Here is a 13,855-nt window from a genome sequence, read left to right on the forward strand (position 1 = left end):
TTGAACCGTGGTAGCGGTCCAGCGCTTAACCATTTGAGCCACAACTTAAACGGATCTAGATCTCGCCCAAAAAGTCTTTAATGACTGGTTTCCAGAATCAGATTTTTAGGTATTTAGACATGAAGTCCGAATTTTTCTGCCTTAATTTTTCTTGGACCAACAGTGAAATGTCATGTTAAAGGCGAGGCCCAGAACAGAATCTTCCTTTGCCACAGAGGCAGGGAGCTCTTACTGTCACCTAACCAGGGAGCCCGCCGGCCTCCGGACATTTACATCTGCTTTGCAATTCCAACTGCAGGGAAGACAACCCTTCCCTCTGCTTTGGGGGAGGGGAGAAAAGTAGATGCACATCTTTCAGTACATGCATACATGCCAGTTAAAAAAAGGGATAAACACGCTAGGAGTTACTTAACAGCTGCTAATGTAGCTGAAGCTTTCAAGGGAAAAGATGAGTGGGCTACGGGCTATGATGGGGTTGGTACCTTACCTCTGTGGTCTCGACATCCCCTAGCCCCAGTCTACTCGTGAGAAAAACATCAAATCCCAATAGAGGGGCAGTCTACAAAATATTTGACCAGTACTCCTCAAAACTGTCAAGGTCATCAAAAACAAGGACAGTCTGTGCAAATCTGTCATAGCCAAGGCGTGCCTAAGGAGACACGATGATGAAATGTAATACAGTGTCCTCGATAAAATGCTGGAACAGAAAAGGAGAAACTAAGGAAATCTGAATAACGTATTGACTTAATAATATAAGTATCAATATTGGTTCATTAACTGTGCCAAATGTACCACGCTAAGAGGTTAACAGGAGAAATCATTACAATGGGTGTGGAATATTGGGAACTCTGTACTATCTTTGCAATTTTTCTGTAAATAATATTTTAAAATAAAAAGTGTATAGATGAGTGGTAACATGGTTTGTTTTGTGAACACGATTTCAATTACAATAGACAAAATAGCATTACTTCTGCCAGGAAACAGGAGCCCAGATACATCCTAATGGTTTCAGCTATTTTAAGAGGAGCAGACAGAAAGAGAAACGGTTCCCCTTTCCCTATTCTCACGTCAAAACATATGAAGTGTCTATGAACTTTCTTGGAAGAAGTCCACATCTCCATCTTTACTAAGGGGAAGTTTATAGGCTAATAGTAAGGTGAAGTATTGTCGGAGGTCTGTCAGAATAGAGATTTCTGTGCCTTAAGTCACTAGATGAGATTTTTCCTTTCAAACTTTTAAACCATCGGCTTTACACTTTATATTTATCAAACTGTGAGTTTAAATAATGTCATAGGATTGAACAGTTTATAAATGTTTATTAAACGTCAATAATTTTTTACAAAGCAAATATTAATAGCAAGAGGCAAAATGTTCGCGAACTATGTACAAGAGTAAAAAGGCTTAATGAACAAGCAACTCGTTTTATAAAATCAAACCGTTCTTTCCACTTTTAGACCTCCTTTAGAAATAATTTATTGCCGATCCTGAACTGAAGCACTGACAGAAAAGAAATTTACAGGATCAGATAATGTGCTTAGTTCCTGGAAAGTTATAAAAAGACATGTATAAAAAAAAAAACCTAAGCCACAATACTTTTAAACAGAGCTAATACAAATCATGTTATGTTAGGTACAGTATGAGGTTGTTAGAAAATACACTTTTTGATGAGGATTCTTGGGGTAAATGAGCTCTCACCACAGTACAGCAGTATAGAAAAGCCATTAAAAACATACTGTGATTCTGCTTCAAGTCAGAGGTGAAGAAAAGGTAAATGGCATAGTTTGTTGCATTGTTACATATATTTTCCAAGAATTAATCCCTACTTGCCCCCACCCCTTTTTTTCTTGGTACCATCAAATAGACATGATTGAGGACAAATTCATCACTTACTATGGCAAGAAACATTATAAACAAGCTTTCTAAATACAAACCAAAATCACATTCCACGTAAGCAGCACATTGCTATTGTGACACTCACTACGCTGACTGAAAATTTATGCACAGTGGGCCCTAGCGTGCTTCAGTCCGTCTGGAAATTTCCATTGTTATCAACAGCGGATTTGGATGGGTTACAAAACCCCTATTAACCCAGAAAATACTGCCCTATCATTAATGCTTTAAAAACAATCCATGTTCCACATAAGCTCTGGTATCAGAACCAAGACGGCTAGGCTTGAATGCCACAAGGTAAACACATTTATTTAAATGCTAACTACACATCCAAGGAGACATGAGAATACTAGTGGTACAAACACTGAACTTCAAGTGATGCGAACATTCACCACCCTACGGCTACTATCTACTTGATGGTACGTGAAAAAGTCCTCAAGTCCAACTTGCTTAAAATGTTCAGGTTTAGATTTATCCTTTAATCTCTAGTATAAATTTATTAAGCCCTAACCTCGTACCATTAAATAATGGGTATGTACTGTATCATTTGCTTTATTCAGGACGTGAAGACATATACACACCCACTCACAATCTCTCTCTTCCTCATGGTTACTAGATTGGGAAGCCAACCTGTATTCTATCATTAAAAAAAAATCAGTACTTCTAGTAAAGCAGTACAAAACATGGGTGGATCATCTGTAGCAAATGGGATTAGTCTAACCTCTTGAAATGACAGGAAAGAGAGGCAAAGTGACCCAGTTTTAAGCCAGATTTCCAACTGAAAAAGACGTGCAAAATTTCTGTCAGTGATTCCTCAGATAAAACTCTAATAAATGAAAAAGTAACAGAGTGCCTTTCTCTAGATTTATTAGGGGGTTTGTTACAAATGTCTCATTGGCTTTATAGACATGACTTCATGGATTCAAACAAGAAATTAAGAGTTAACACTGGTATTTAGCCTTCTCGTTACTCACATATACAGAAATAACATTAGTACAAATTGCAATGGAGAGAATTTTGCTTCAAATGTATCATTATATAACGAAAACACCAATTTGAGGGCTTCTTAAATGTGATGTGACTGTTTGGACATAATAATAGAGCGTATCTTGGTAACTTTATTCTTCATATAAATAAGGCATAACCAGATATGTGTATTAACGCTGAAAATACATTTTATCAAAAGCATAAATACAAATATTTGGGTATACATTGGAAGTTAAGGTTTATCCATTCTTGCTTACAAAAAACTATAGGGCATAGGATTTTGACTGAATCTAAATCAATACTTATACTCATTTCTGGATTAAGGTAACTTTAAAGCTTCTACTTTAAACCATCCACAGCCACCGAACTGAACAGGATTTCAAAGGTGAACCAGAAGTCCTTCTCTATGTAAGGTACATGCCAATGTAACTTCTTAAAAGAAAACCAAAAATAAGGATCTTTTTCACTCCACTTTGCCTTCTTTGGCTGCAGTTACTCTCTAGCTCTCAAGTGTCCTTTCCAGACAATAAAACGGAAATGAAGATTTAAATTTAATAAAATACTTGGTAGAGAGCAACAGTTCTAGAGTTACTAAAAATTAATGCTTAAGTGTCAAAGACATACCTTGAATTACTTAGATCTTCAGAAAACATTCGACAAAACCCTTTCCCCTAAAAAATCAAGGCCTAAATTTGTGTTGTTCTTTGATTTATAAGGCAACTCTGTCTGGTATAAATTTTTTCAAGGTCAATGAAGACACTTAAGTGATATTTCTTGAGAATTAAGAGAGAAGGCATTCAGGCTTAAGAACAGAATGTAGTATAGAATTAGGCACATTTTATTCTAAAACATAACCATGAAAATTTAGAAAACTGAACATACCAAAAGACTACTACATTTAAATTACTTTTTTACAGATGGGGGCGGGGGGACTGGCATAGTGAAAATTGTAAGCACCCTTTCAATTCTGTTCCTAAATTTCATCTCCCTCCTTATTCTGTGGTATTTCAGACAGATCTGATTTTCATGCTATAGGTATAAGACGCCTTCAAATGTTTTAAAAATACAGTATATAAAAATGTGGTCTAAAGCCTTTATACTGAACCTTACCATTCTACTGGATATCTAAACACATCCGGCAGTAAATATATGTAATTTACTGCCTCAAAATATTTTCCAGATTTTATTTTAAAAGAATATTGACTCGGACATCACACACATCAAGGAAGAGAAACACAAAGTCCAAAAATAATACCACATGTATTTGGTTTAACATTTCTTAGTGGGAGTCAAAATGAGAAACTTGGTGATTTCCGCTTTGTCCGGCAGTATGTACGGTTCATGCTACAGATATTAAATATAATTTAAATAAGACTGAGTTTCTTTTTTATATAGGGAATTTACTTTAGCCTTCACTGGAGTTAAATAATGTTTGAAAATTTGATAAAACTACTGGCTAAATTTACATGTAGACTCTTCACTGAAAAGTCCAATGTTACTGTGTACATATTCAGTGATATTCATTAGCACAGAAATGATGCTAAACCTAAGAATTTCAACAGTGTATTCTTTTTGGCAAGAAGCACTTGATTATTCAAACATGCATCAACTATACTATTCACACTTGCATTATGATGTGGGCTACATGTTCGGAGCTCATGTATTACCGATGCATAAAACACTGGACGTTCCTATGTATGTGATGATGATGGAACTTAAAACGCAAGAAAAGAAGGTATGTTAGGAACAACCCCTGGTTAGCTCACTGAAAAGCCCTAGCCATATACCCAGCAGTAGAACAGTCCAAACACAACTTGTCTTGGAAAGGCTGGGTGATCCATAATGTTAACCAATCTTTCAAGGACTTTCTAACCAATAAAATACCTGAGAACAGTCAGCTATACAGTAAAGTGGCAGATATCACAGTCTTAATCACAATTTTCAGGAAAAGGAGAAAAGCTGTCACACTCTTCAAACTGTCACCAGCCTTGAACATCTGTTTCTCTAAACCCAATTCTAACACTACATACAACCTACAAGATAGTATTTTTACAACTGCAAACCAGCCATTCTGATGAGTTCACCATAAATGTATCTGTAATCATGAAGTTACTTCATGGGTACGTTCCAACTTGGTAAGCAGTGAGGGGTGGCCAAATGTAATCACCTTTAGGTGTGAACTAAAAAATTACTACCTATCCTTAGAAGCATCCTTAAAACATTTAAAATGTACCTCAAGAAACCTGGCATTTCATGAACAATAACTATACAAACATGCATGTACTGTATCTTTTAGAGACACCAAGAATGACAATGATGCCTTCTGGAACATTCGACAGGAAAATACTGCCCCTGCCAAGCTCCAAATAAAGGAGGGGGAAAAAAATCCCATAAATGTCAGTCTGGAGTTGACAGGAATGGACAGGAGAGCAAGAGAGAGACGTTTGTGATGGTGACATGATTTCCTACAGTAAAGACCCAAATATCTGAGACAGGATTTAAACGTTTGACGGTAAGACACACGATACTCTGGAAGGGGTATGTTTTTGTTTTGTTTTGTTTTTTTAAATATTTTATTGTACTTCAGGTGAAGGCTTACAGAACAGATAGTCTAGGAAGGGGTATGTTTATTCAGAAAGTTCTGCTACCGAGTTGCTTGCAGTGTTCAGTTGCTGCTAGGGCCGGAATGTTTCACATATGGCACATTAACGACAGGATAATTAAATAGACAAAAGGCAAATTACATTTCCCTCTTTACTTTTGATCAAAACACTATATAGCTTTGCTTGCCTTTTGCTGCCCCGTACCATCTGTGAACTCACTTAGCATCAGACCAGAAATCCGTATGTAAACTTTAAAACACTATGAACATCACCTTCAGAAACCACAGAAATTTCAGAAACAAAATAACCACTGGGTGTACAAGCAATTAAAAAAAGATGAAGGCTAAATCTGTGTAAACCTACAGAACGACAGTCCTTAGATCAAACTTCTTTCAATAGCCCTTTCAAAACAGGAGGTCACCATAAAGATAGGCAACACGTGTGACTGCTATGTGTAAGGCAGACAAAAGACAGTTTACTTACTCTGCTTGTTCTTAACCTCATACCTGCAAATATTTAAGGACACCTTCTATACTTGGCACTACAGGAGAAGTCAGTTTGGAAAGCGGAAGAATGGAAAGCCTGAAATACACCTATAGTCTGAGGTCTGCCAGGAAATTACAACTCGACTCAAGTGGAAGCCGTACTGAGACAGATCCAAGCCTAAAACTTCAGCAGATACTGGCGATGCGTTATTCAGCAGCTCTCAGCCACAAACCAAAGTCCACAGAAGAGGGACTACGATTTCCAAAAAGTTAAACAAAGAATCAAGATTTTTCTAATTCCTGTTGTAAACAGCTATTTTAAAAAACAAAATAAAACAAACAGAAAACAATCAAAAACACAAAAAAGATATTAAAATAGCAAGTCTTCTGTATATCACTGTAGCATAAGCTGCTTGAGGTTGTCATGAAGAATTGTATCCTTCACATCACGGAAAACAAGGCGGATGTTTTCCGTGTTGATAGCAGTGGTGAAGTGGTGGTATAAGGGCTTCTGCTGCTGGTCCCGGCGTTTGTTACGGAAACATTCCACCAGGAATTTTTGGACGTCTCTTAAGCAGTGGGGATCCCCTTCAAATTCTAAGAAATAGTCTTTGATGCTCACAATTTGCACTTTCTCCTCAAGCAAGTCTGTCTTGTTTAAGAAAAGAATTATGGAGACATTGCTGAAAACCCGGTTATTGACGATTGTTTCAAAAATGTTCAGAGATTCTGTAAGGCGATTGGTCAGTCGGTCTTCCATAAGCACCTGGTCAAATTCACTCGAGGAAACAAGGAACAGTATTGATGTCACACTGTCGAAGCACTCAAACCAACGTTTCCTTTCTGACCTTTGACCCCCTACATCAACCATTTTGAAAGGAACATTTTTAATTTCGAAGTCATACTCATGAATGCCTTTGGTGGGTCTTCTGGCAAGCAGAATATCTTGCTGTGATGGAATGTAATCCTAGAAAAGAAAAACATTGTTTTATTCTTAGTAATTTAAGTAATTATTAGAGATTTTAATGTAATATTAACTGGTCTGGTGAATGGTATGTCAACAAAATAATCTTTTTAACATTTCCTGATAACATTAAAGCGTCAATACTATTAATATCCTCGTTATAAAATGCCAAGATACATTAAAATGGTAGTGTCCAAAGTCTGGTTCAAAGTTCACACAAATGACAGCATCTACGATTTTCCTCAACCCTGGAATACCAATCAAATTTGCTGTCTCCCCCCACCCCGTTGTATGTCCATCTTCAATACCACACCTCACTTTACCTACTCTGCGCTCCAGCCAGAGTGATCTCCTTACTGGTCACACAGTCACCTTTTCCATACCTGCTCCTTGGTCCTCTGTTAAAACCAACAGGATCTGACATGCCAATTCATGAGGATCACTTCCCGGTTCAAGGTTCTGCCCACCTCTCTCCAGTCCATCCTAAATGTCCCTTTACAGTGGATCCCCCTTAATGACTCGGAACTTGTACACTGGGTCACTCTGTGTCATCACTGCTGCTGTATGACATGTGGGAAAGACTCCACTCTAACTAACGAACCAGACTTACTTCAGGGCACTTCTTAGGTTGGTTTCCAGGTACAGACTGAGCAGCTATGTTCCGCTTTCTCATTTACTGACCCAGGAGCTCACCACTAGTCGCTTCCTCCGAACGCCATCCCTTTGCCTGTGAAACGGAGATGGTGACGCCTGGCCAGCCTGCCTCGGAGGGTTGTGGCAAACATCAAGTAAGCTCTTCTCTGCGAATGGGATCAGTGAACTAGGACCCTGGCAAATGGAAGATGCTGTTCTCACGAGTCACCGGCTACCCCGACAGTACACTTCCGTGTGCAATGGAACCGGCGCTGTCTTCCCAGCCTAGTATTCTTTCTACCACAGCTTTCTGGCAACACTGAACAGGAGTGCTGTTAATAATAGGATTTAGGTTGTTTCCAGTTTTTTTGCTACAAGCAAAATTCTCATGCATGTGACATTCTTCTTCTGCACTATTTTCTGAGACTAAATAACCAGGAACAGGATTATAAGGTCAAAGTCTGTGAACATTTTGATGACACTGGACACTCAGTGCCAAACTGCTTTCCAGAAAGGCGGCACCGCAGCACCACACACGTGTGCCACTCGCCAGAAACATGCCAGCACTGGGCTATTTCTTTCTTGTTTTTTCATTTCCTAATTCTATAGTTCAAAAAAAAAAAAAAAGTTTTTTTTTGTCTAACAATCTAGTTAGGGAGCTGAAGACTAACATACATGAAGCACAGGACTAGGACAATGTGACCAAGTGATGAATGGGCTGGCAGAGTATAGTGTAGTGATCATGAGTGTGAATTCTACAGCCAGCTCACTGCATACTAGTTGTATGACGTTGGGCAATTCACTTCACCTCTCTGTCTCAATCTGCTCACTTATAAAATATAGATTAACATCCATAGGGTTCCTGTCGGGGTGAAATGAGTTAAATGAGTAAACTGCTTAAGAACTGAGTCTACAAAGTCTACGTGTCAGCTGTTGCTATTGCGTCTACCATGACTGCTCCTGCCCGCAGCCACTGCCCGAGGAGAGAGGGGAAACGTAAGGCTGGGATAGCAGGTGAAATTCCATTCGAATCTCTCACTTTTAAATGCTCACCAGCTGTTTGCCCTCGACATGCCTATTGACATTCAAGCACAACACAGTCAATAAGAAAACTCATTTTCTTCCTCACCAAGCCCCCTAAGTCCAATCAATTTCCTTTCCTTTCTGGTTCCGGCCCCAGCACCAACACCAGCTTCTTGAAGTCTCCCAATCCCCTGGGGCAGCCCCCTCCCTGTCATCTTCTGTTGTATCATATCCTGTCACTCCTTTGACTCTCTCCCTTCCCCTTCCCCTCTCGTCCTTATCCCCAGTGCCCCCAGTTTTTATCATCTTTGGTGTGGACCACCATCTCCTCACTAGTTTCTTTGCCCCAAGATCTCACACCTCTTGGATCCACCTCCAAGCCACTCTCAGCCTCTCCCAGGCTAAGCTACTGTGTCTTGGCTCCAGAACTTACAGTGGGGTTTCAATGCATCAGATCCAAACGCTGCTGACTGGCTTTCAGGGCCCTCCTTACCCCGTTTTCTGGAATTGACAGCCTCTGCTCTGCACGAGCAAGCTCACCACAAGGCCTCGCATCAAGGCCTGCACAGAGCTTCACTTCTTGATACCTTACGCATTCCCTCACTTACCCAACAGTGCAAGTACAATGAACAATGTATAAAAACCCATGCTACTGCCTTCTAAAAATCTGTTTGTTATCAGTTAGAGCTCAGAACTTCATGTATCCTTCATCAGACAGATGTGCTTCCTAAAACTAAACACATGCAGGGTCTCTCATCTCGGTGTGCTGCACCTTCTCTTTATATATCTAAATCCAACCCATCGCGGGCAGTTCAGGTTCATTTCCTCTTACTGAGCACCTCCAATTTCTCCAGCCAAAGCATCTCTCTCCATTTTATGAACTAATATTATCTTCATGATCAGTATCATTTAATTGTCCTCTGCTTATTTTATGTATGTCGGTTTTGTCTCTCTGACTAGACTGGATCCTTAAATACAGTGATCAAAGACCCAAACAGCTAACACTGAGCATTTACTATGTGCAAGGCACCATTCTAAACATCAGACAGGTTTATTTCAAAACCCTATGAGGCCGGTTCTCTTTCTCTACTCACGTTATGGATGAAGAAACAAAGGTTTAGAGAGTCAGAAATGACTTGATGGCAAGTAACAACAACAACAAGGTCGCACAGAGCCAGTCTATGATGGAGCTGGGATCTGAACCCAGGAGGTCTGGCTGCAGAGTCCACGTCCTTGACCCCTGAGCTGCTCTCCTCCCAGAGGGTCACGGGGCTCAGCACAAGCGAGGATTCAATGGCCCTGGTAGTACACTAAGATATGGAGCAGCGAATGTAGTCATATCACTTGTCCAACATGCACAAAATGGATGGCAGACACACAGCACAAAACCAAATCAAATCAAACCAGTTGCTGTCGAGTTGATTACCACTCATGACGGTCCCATGAGTGCCAAGAACCACACCCCACGGGGTTTTCAAGGCTATGACCTTTCGGAAGCAGACTGCCAGGCCTTTCTTCCAAGGCATCTTTTGATGGGTTCAAACTGCCAACCTCTTGGTTAGCAGGCCATCCCTTAAACATCTGCCCCACCCATGGACTCCAACTCAGGCTTGTTTTTCCCTCCTTTGTAACTACTTACTGAGCACAGCACTTTTTCCTTTTCATCCCAGGTGTGGCCTAAGAATTGTTCTCAACACAGCACTCTAAGCAGCTACTATGAATTGACTGGAGTTGGCCTAGAACCACTCAATCAAAAGCTGCTGCTTCTTTTTTATGAGTTTTGATAATGCATTACGGTTACGTAAAATTTTGCATTTAAGAGAAGCGGAGTGAAAGGTATACAGAACTTTTTAAAAAAATATTTTAGTGTTTTAGGTGAAGGTTTACGCAGCAAATTAGGTTCCCACTTCACAATTTTTATACTAATTGTTCCGTGACATTCGTTACAATGTTCACAACTGTGTCAGCATTCTCATTATTTCCACTGTTTGTTCTGTTTCCATTGATCTAACTTCCCTTCCCCTTCTTGCCTTCTTATCTTTGCCTTTGGTAAATGCTGACCATTTGGTCTCATATAATTGCTTGTGTAAGGGACGCATTACGCACAGGTGATACTGTTTATTTTATAAGCTAATCTATTATTTGGCTAAAAGCCACTCCAGGAGTAGCTTCAATGTCGACACTATTTGTGGAGGGTCTACTGTGTGCCAGGCATTGTCACTAGGCAGCAGGAACTCAACTGTTCACAATCAAGAGGTAAAGTCCTCGTAGAAAGAGGTGGGTAAAAAACAAGTAAACCTATAAATAAAGTAGTAATCACCACTTTATGAGTGCAATGAAGAAAAAAAGCAAGAGCTGAGATTAAGAGTCGAGAGGACCTACTTTGAATGGTGTGCTCAGGGAAGGTCTGTCTGGAGGGGTGAATTGAGAAGAGGTCACGTCAGCATGGTTTGGATTGGAAAATATGAAATAACTGTTATAAAATTAGAGTTTATTCACTAAGATGTCTCTCCATTTGGCCTAAATTTACTTTTTAAGGCTTAGAATCCGAAAAGAGGGAAAAATGCTAATGAAATAGGCCTTAATAAAAAGTTTTACTGATGTGGACCAAATGAGAAAAAATATATAAATTGGGAGATCTCCGTATCTGAGGGATCCTGAGTCTAGGAAACATACTGGTTTAAAGGCAGGCAAATGTAGTTTTGAAAAGTAAAGGAAAATGCAAAGATGAACCTAGCAAAGCAAAAAGAAGGTACTTTCTCCACATGTCCTAGATACACTATTAGGCTACTTTTCTACCTGCAATAGGTTTCACTTTGTGCCTTCCCTCAGTTACGTGTATATAGAAAGTTAAAAAACATATTAAACCTCTTCAAAGACCATATTAAAATTTATAACAGAAATGTGCTTTAAGGGGAAGCAAACAACTCTGACAGATTTAGGAGGTAACAAATGACTCTAGGGCAATGGCTTTCAAATATTTCCTACGCAGCGAAAACCTTTCTTCCAACAAACTCTTCCGCAGAAGTCCAATCTGTAGAACAGACAAAGGGAGCTGCTCCCCGGCCGCAGGACCCGGAAACCAGCGGCAGCCACATCACCAGAGTTGCTGGCTCTGAGGAACACCCTACAGGAAAACAGTAAACTCTCCAACGGCGACTCCTTCCCCTACGTCGTGAAGTCGCTTCAGCTGCTCTGCAGAATCTAGCCCTCCTACACTGTCAACACGAAGGGTCTTGAACTGGAAAATGTTGTTGCCAACATTTTGAAATCATCCAACCCACTGTGTTCCTTCTGTTTCTACTTGCAAGGAAAAAAAAGACACTGAAGTATAACAGATAATGTGCAATCTCATTTTCAAACACAAACTTCTTTCATAAACGGTTTTACTTTCATGAAACAGTGGTTGGGGCATTTCTGAAGGAAACTGCAGTGACCTGAACAGCGGACAGAAAAAAAAGGACAGGCTCCCAACTGAAAAATAAACATATTTTTTCATTTTGGGGAAAAAAAAAATCATTAAATATTTTTAGCTATTAATCAGAAAGCAGAAAAAGACAGGATACTACAACTAGAAAAAAGGAGAAAGCAGACAGCTTAATACATGATTTTCCTAAATATTCTGACAAGCTGCCCTACAGTAAAAACATCAGTATCCTGAGCGCTGCTTTCAAATGGCAATAAACATATAAACATTCAGTTTACAAACTTACTTGCTCTCCAAGTTTATCCAAGTTATCCAGGAAATATTTTACAGATTCGCCCTAAAAACAAGAAAAAAAAAGAATACATATTAGGGCTTAGAAATAGAAGCTCTTGTTACAACAGTTTATATTATACTGTCTGGTTGAACACTTAATCCAAACATACTTGCTTAGTCACCAATTTCAGACTGAAGAGCAAACTCTTGTAAAAACATAAGAACTCTGCCTCTGCCATGAAATGCTCAATCTGAAAAGCCCAGTGAATTTCACAAATGCATGCATTTTCATGTAACTATGGACCAAAGGGAAGATACAATTAAAAGGTGAAAACTGGTGTTGAGACAAACATAAAATCTATACCCAAATTTAAGTGGGATTCTTTTTTGTCTACATTCTTCTATCAACTTTATAGCAAACGGTGATTATCTTCAGAGACTAGAAACAAAGCAGAAATGAGGTGAGAACACCGTATAAAATATCCCAGTAACAAGTATAACCCGGACAGACATGCCTTGCTTGGAAGGTGTTTGGATAACGCTGCAGGCTTCACGTCTGGGAGATGGTCTTCCTTCCTCAGTGGCCCATTCTAGCCGAGATCCTGATTTCTATCTGTTAGACCTCCAGACAATTCCAAACACCTCAACTATATGGGAAAACATTCCTAAAAGGAAATACTCGACCAGAGGACAGACAGGTTGGAGGGGAGCCATCTGGGGAAAGAAGGGCTTCCCGTCTTAGTTTCCCAATTCTCTCCCTACGTTTTCACTTTCCCTGCTAGATTGCTACTACAAGCTGCATTTCCCATTCCTGGAGCTGCCGCCACAAGTTCCTGCAGGCAGTGCTTCTTTATGCATAGCAAGAGTTACCTGAAGATCTTTTACAACTGCAGGTTCTCATTCAGTAGGTCTGGGGTGGGGCCAGCTTCTGAAATTCAGGTGAGGCCTAGGACCATACTCTGAGTCACAAGACCTTAAAGAAGCAGTTTTCAAACTTTTTGGCCTCAGGGCCCCTTTATTCTTCAGATTCTTGAGGATCACAAAGAACTTTTATTTATGTTGTTGCTGGGTGTCGTCAGTTGATTCTGACTCACAGGGACCCCATGGCGATAAGAGTAGAACTGCCCCATTGGGTTTCCTAAACTGTAATCTTTACGGAAGCAGACTGCCAGGTATTTCTCCCACGGAGCTGCCAGTGGGTTTGAACCATCAACCTTTCATCTGCAGCCAAGTGCTAAACCGCTGCACCACCAGGATTCCTGTTCATTTATGTAGGTTATGGCTACGGATACTTACCAGTTTTTGCTAATGAAAGTAAAACTGAGACTTTAAAAAAAAAATTAATCAATTCATTAAAAAATATCAATAATAAACCCAGTACTTGTTAACATCAATATTTTTGTATGGCTTAAGAGAAGACAGCTGAATTTTCATGTCCGCTTCACCATTCAAAGTGCTACAATAGGTTATTCTGGTTGAAGTATATGAAGAAAATATGGTCTCACACAGGAATGTAGTTGGAAAAGGGAGGAATATTTTAATAGCCTATTCAGATAGTTGTAAATATTCT

The 13,855-nt window shown here is 39.7% G+C and overlaps 1 protein-coding gene across 2 annotated transcripts in view; it reads right to left on the bottom strand.

Annotated features, from left to right (window-relative positions):
* Positions 1–871: 871 nt before the first annotated feature.
* The window catches only part of GNA13 (G protein subunit alpha 13), a 46,517-nt gene continuing 33,533 nt past the window's right edge, over positions 872–13,855 (bottom strand). Inside the window, exons 3-5 of one of the 2 annotated variants that reach the window (XM_023729294.1) lie at positions 12,456–12,581; positions 12,299–12,349; positions 872–6,932 (exon numbers count right to left, since the gene is read on the bottom strand). In XM_023729294.1, coding sequence (XP_023585062.1) covers positions 6,360–6,932; positions 12,299–12,349; positions 12,456–12,581 — 750 coding nt within the window. In that variant the 3' untranslated portion in view covers positions 872–6,359. The remainder of the gene's footprint in view (positions 6,933–12,298; positions 12,350–12,455; positions 12,582–13,855) is intronic. The other variant, XM_004374193.3, reaches the window with a different exon arrangement.

Source organism: Trichechus manatus, unplaced genomic scaffold (genome assembly GCF_000243295.1).
Source record: "Trichechus manatus latirostris isolate Lorelei unplaced genomic scaffold, TriManLat1.0 scaffold00028, whole genome shotgun sequence".
In the NCBI taxonomy this organism is placed as follows: domain Eukaryota; kingdom Metazoa; phylum Chordata; class Mammalia; order Sirenia; family Trichechidae; genus Trichechus; species Trichechus manatus.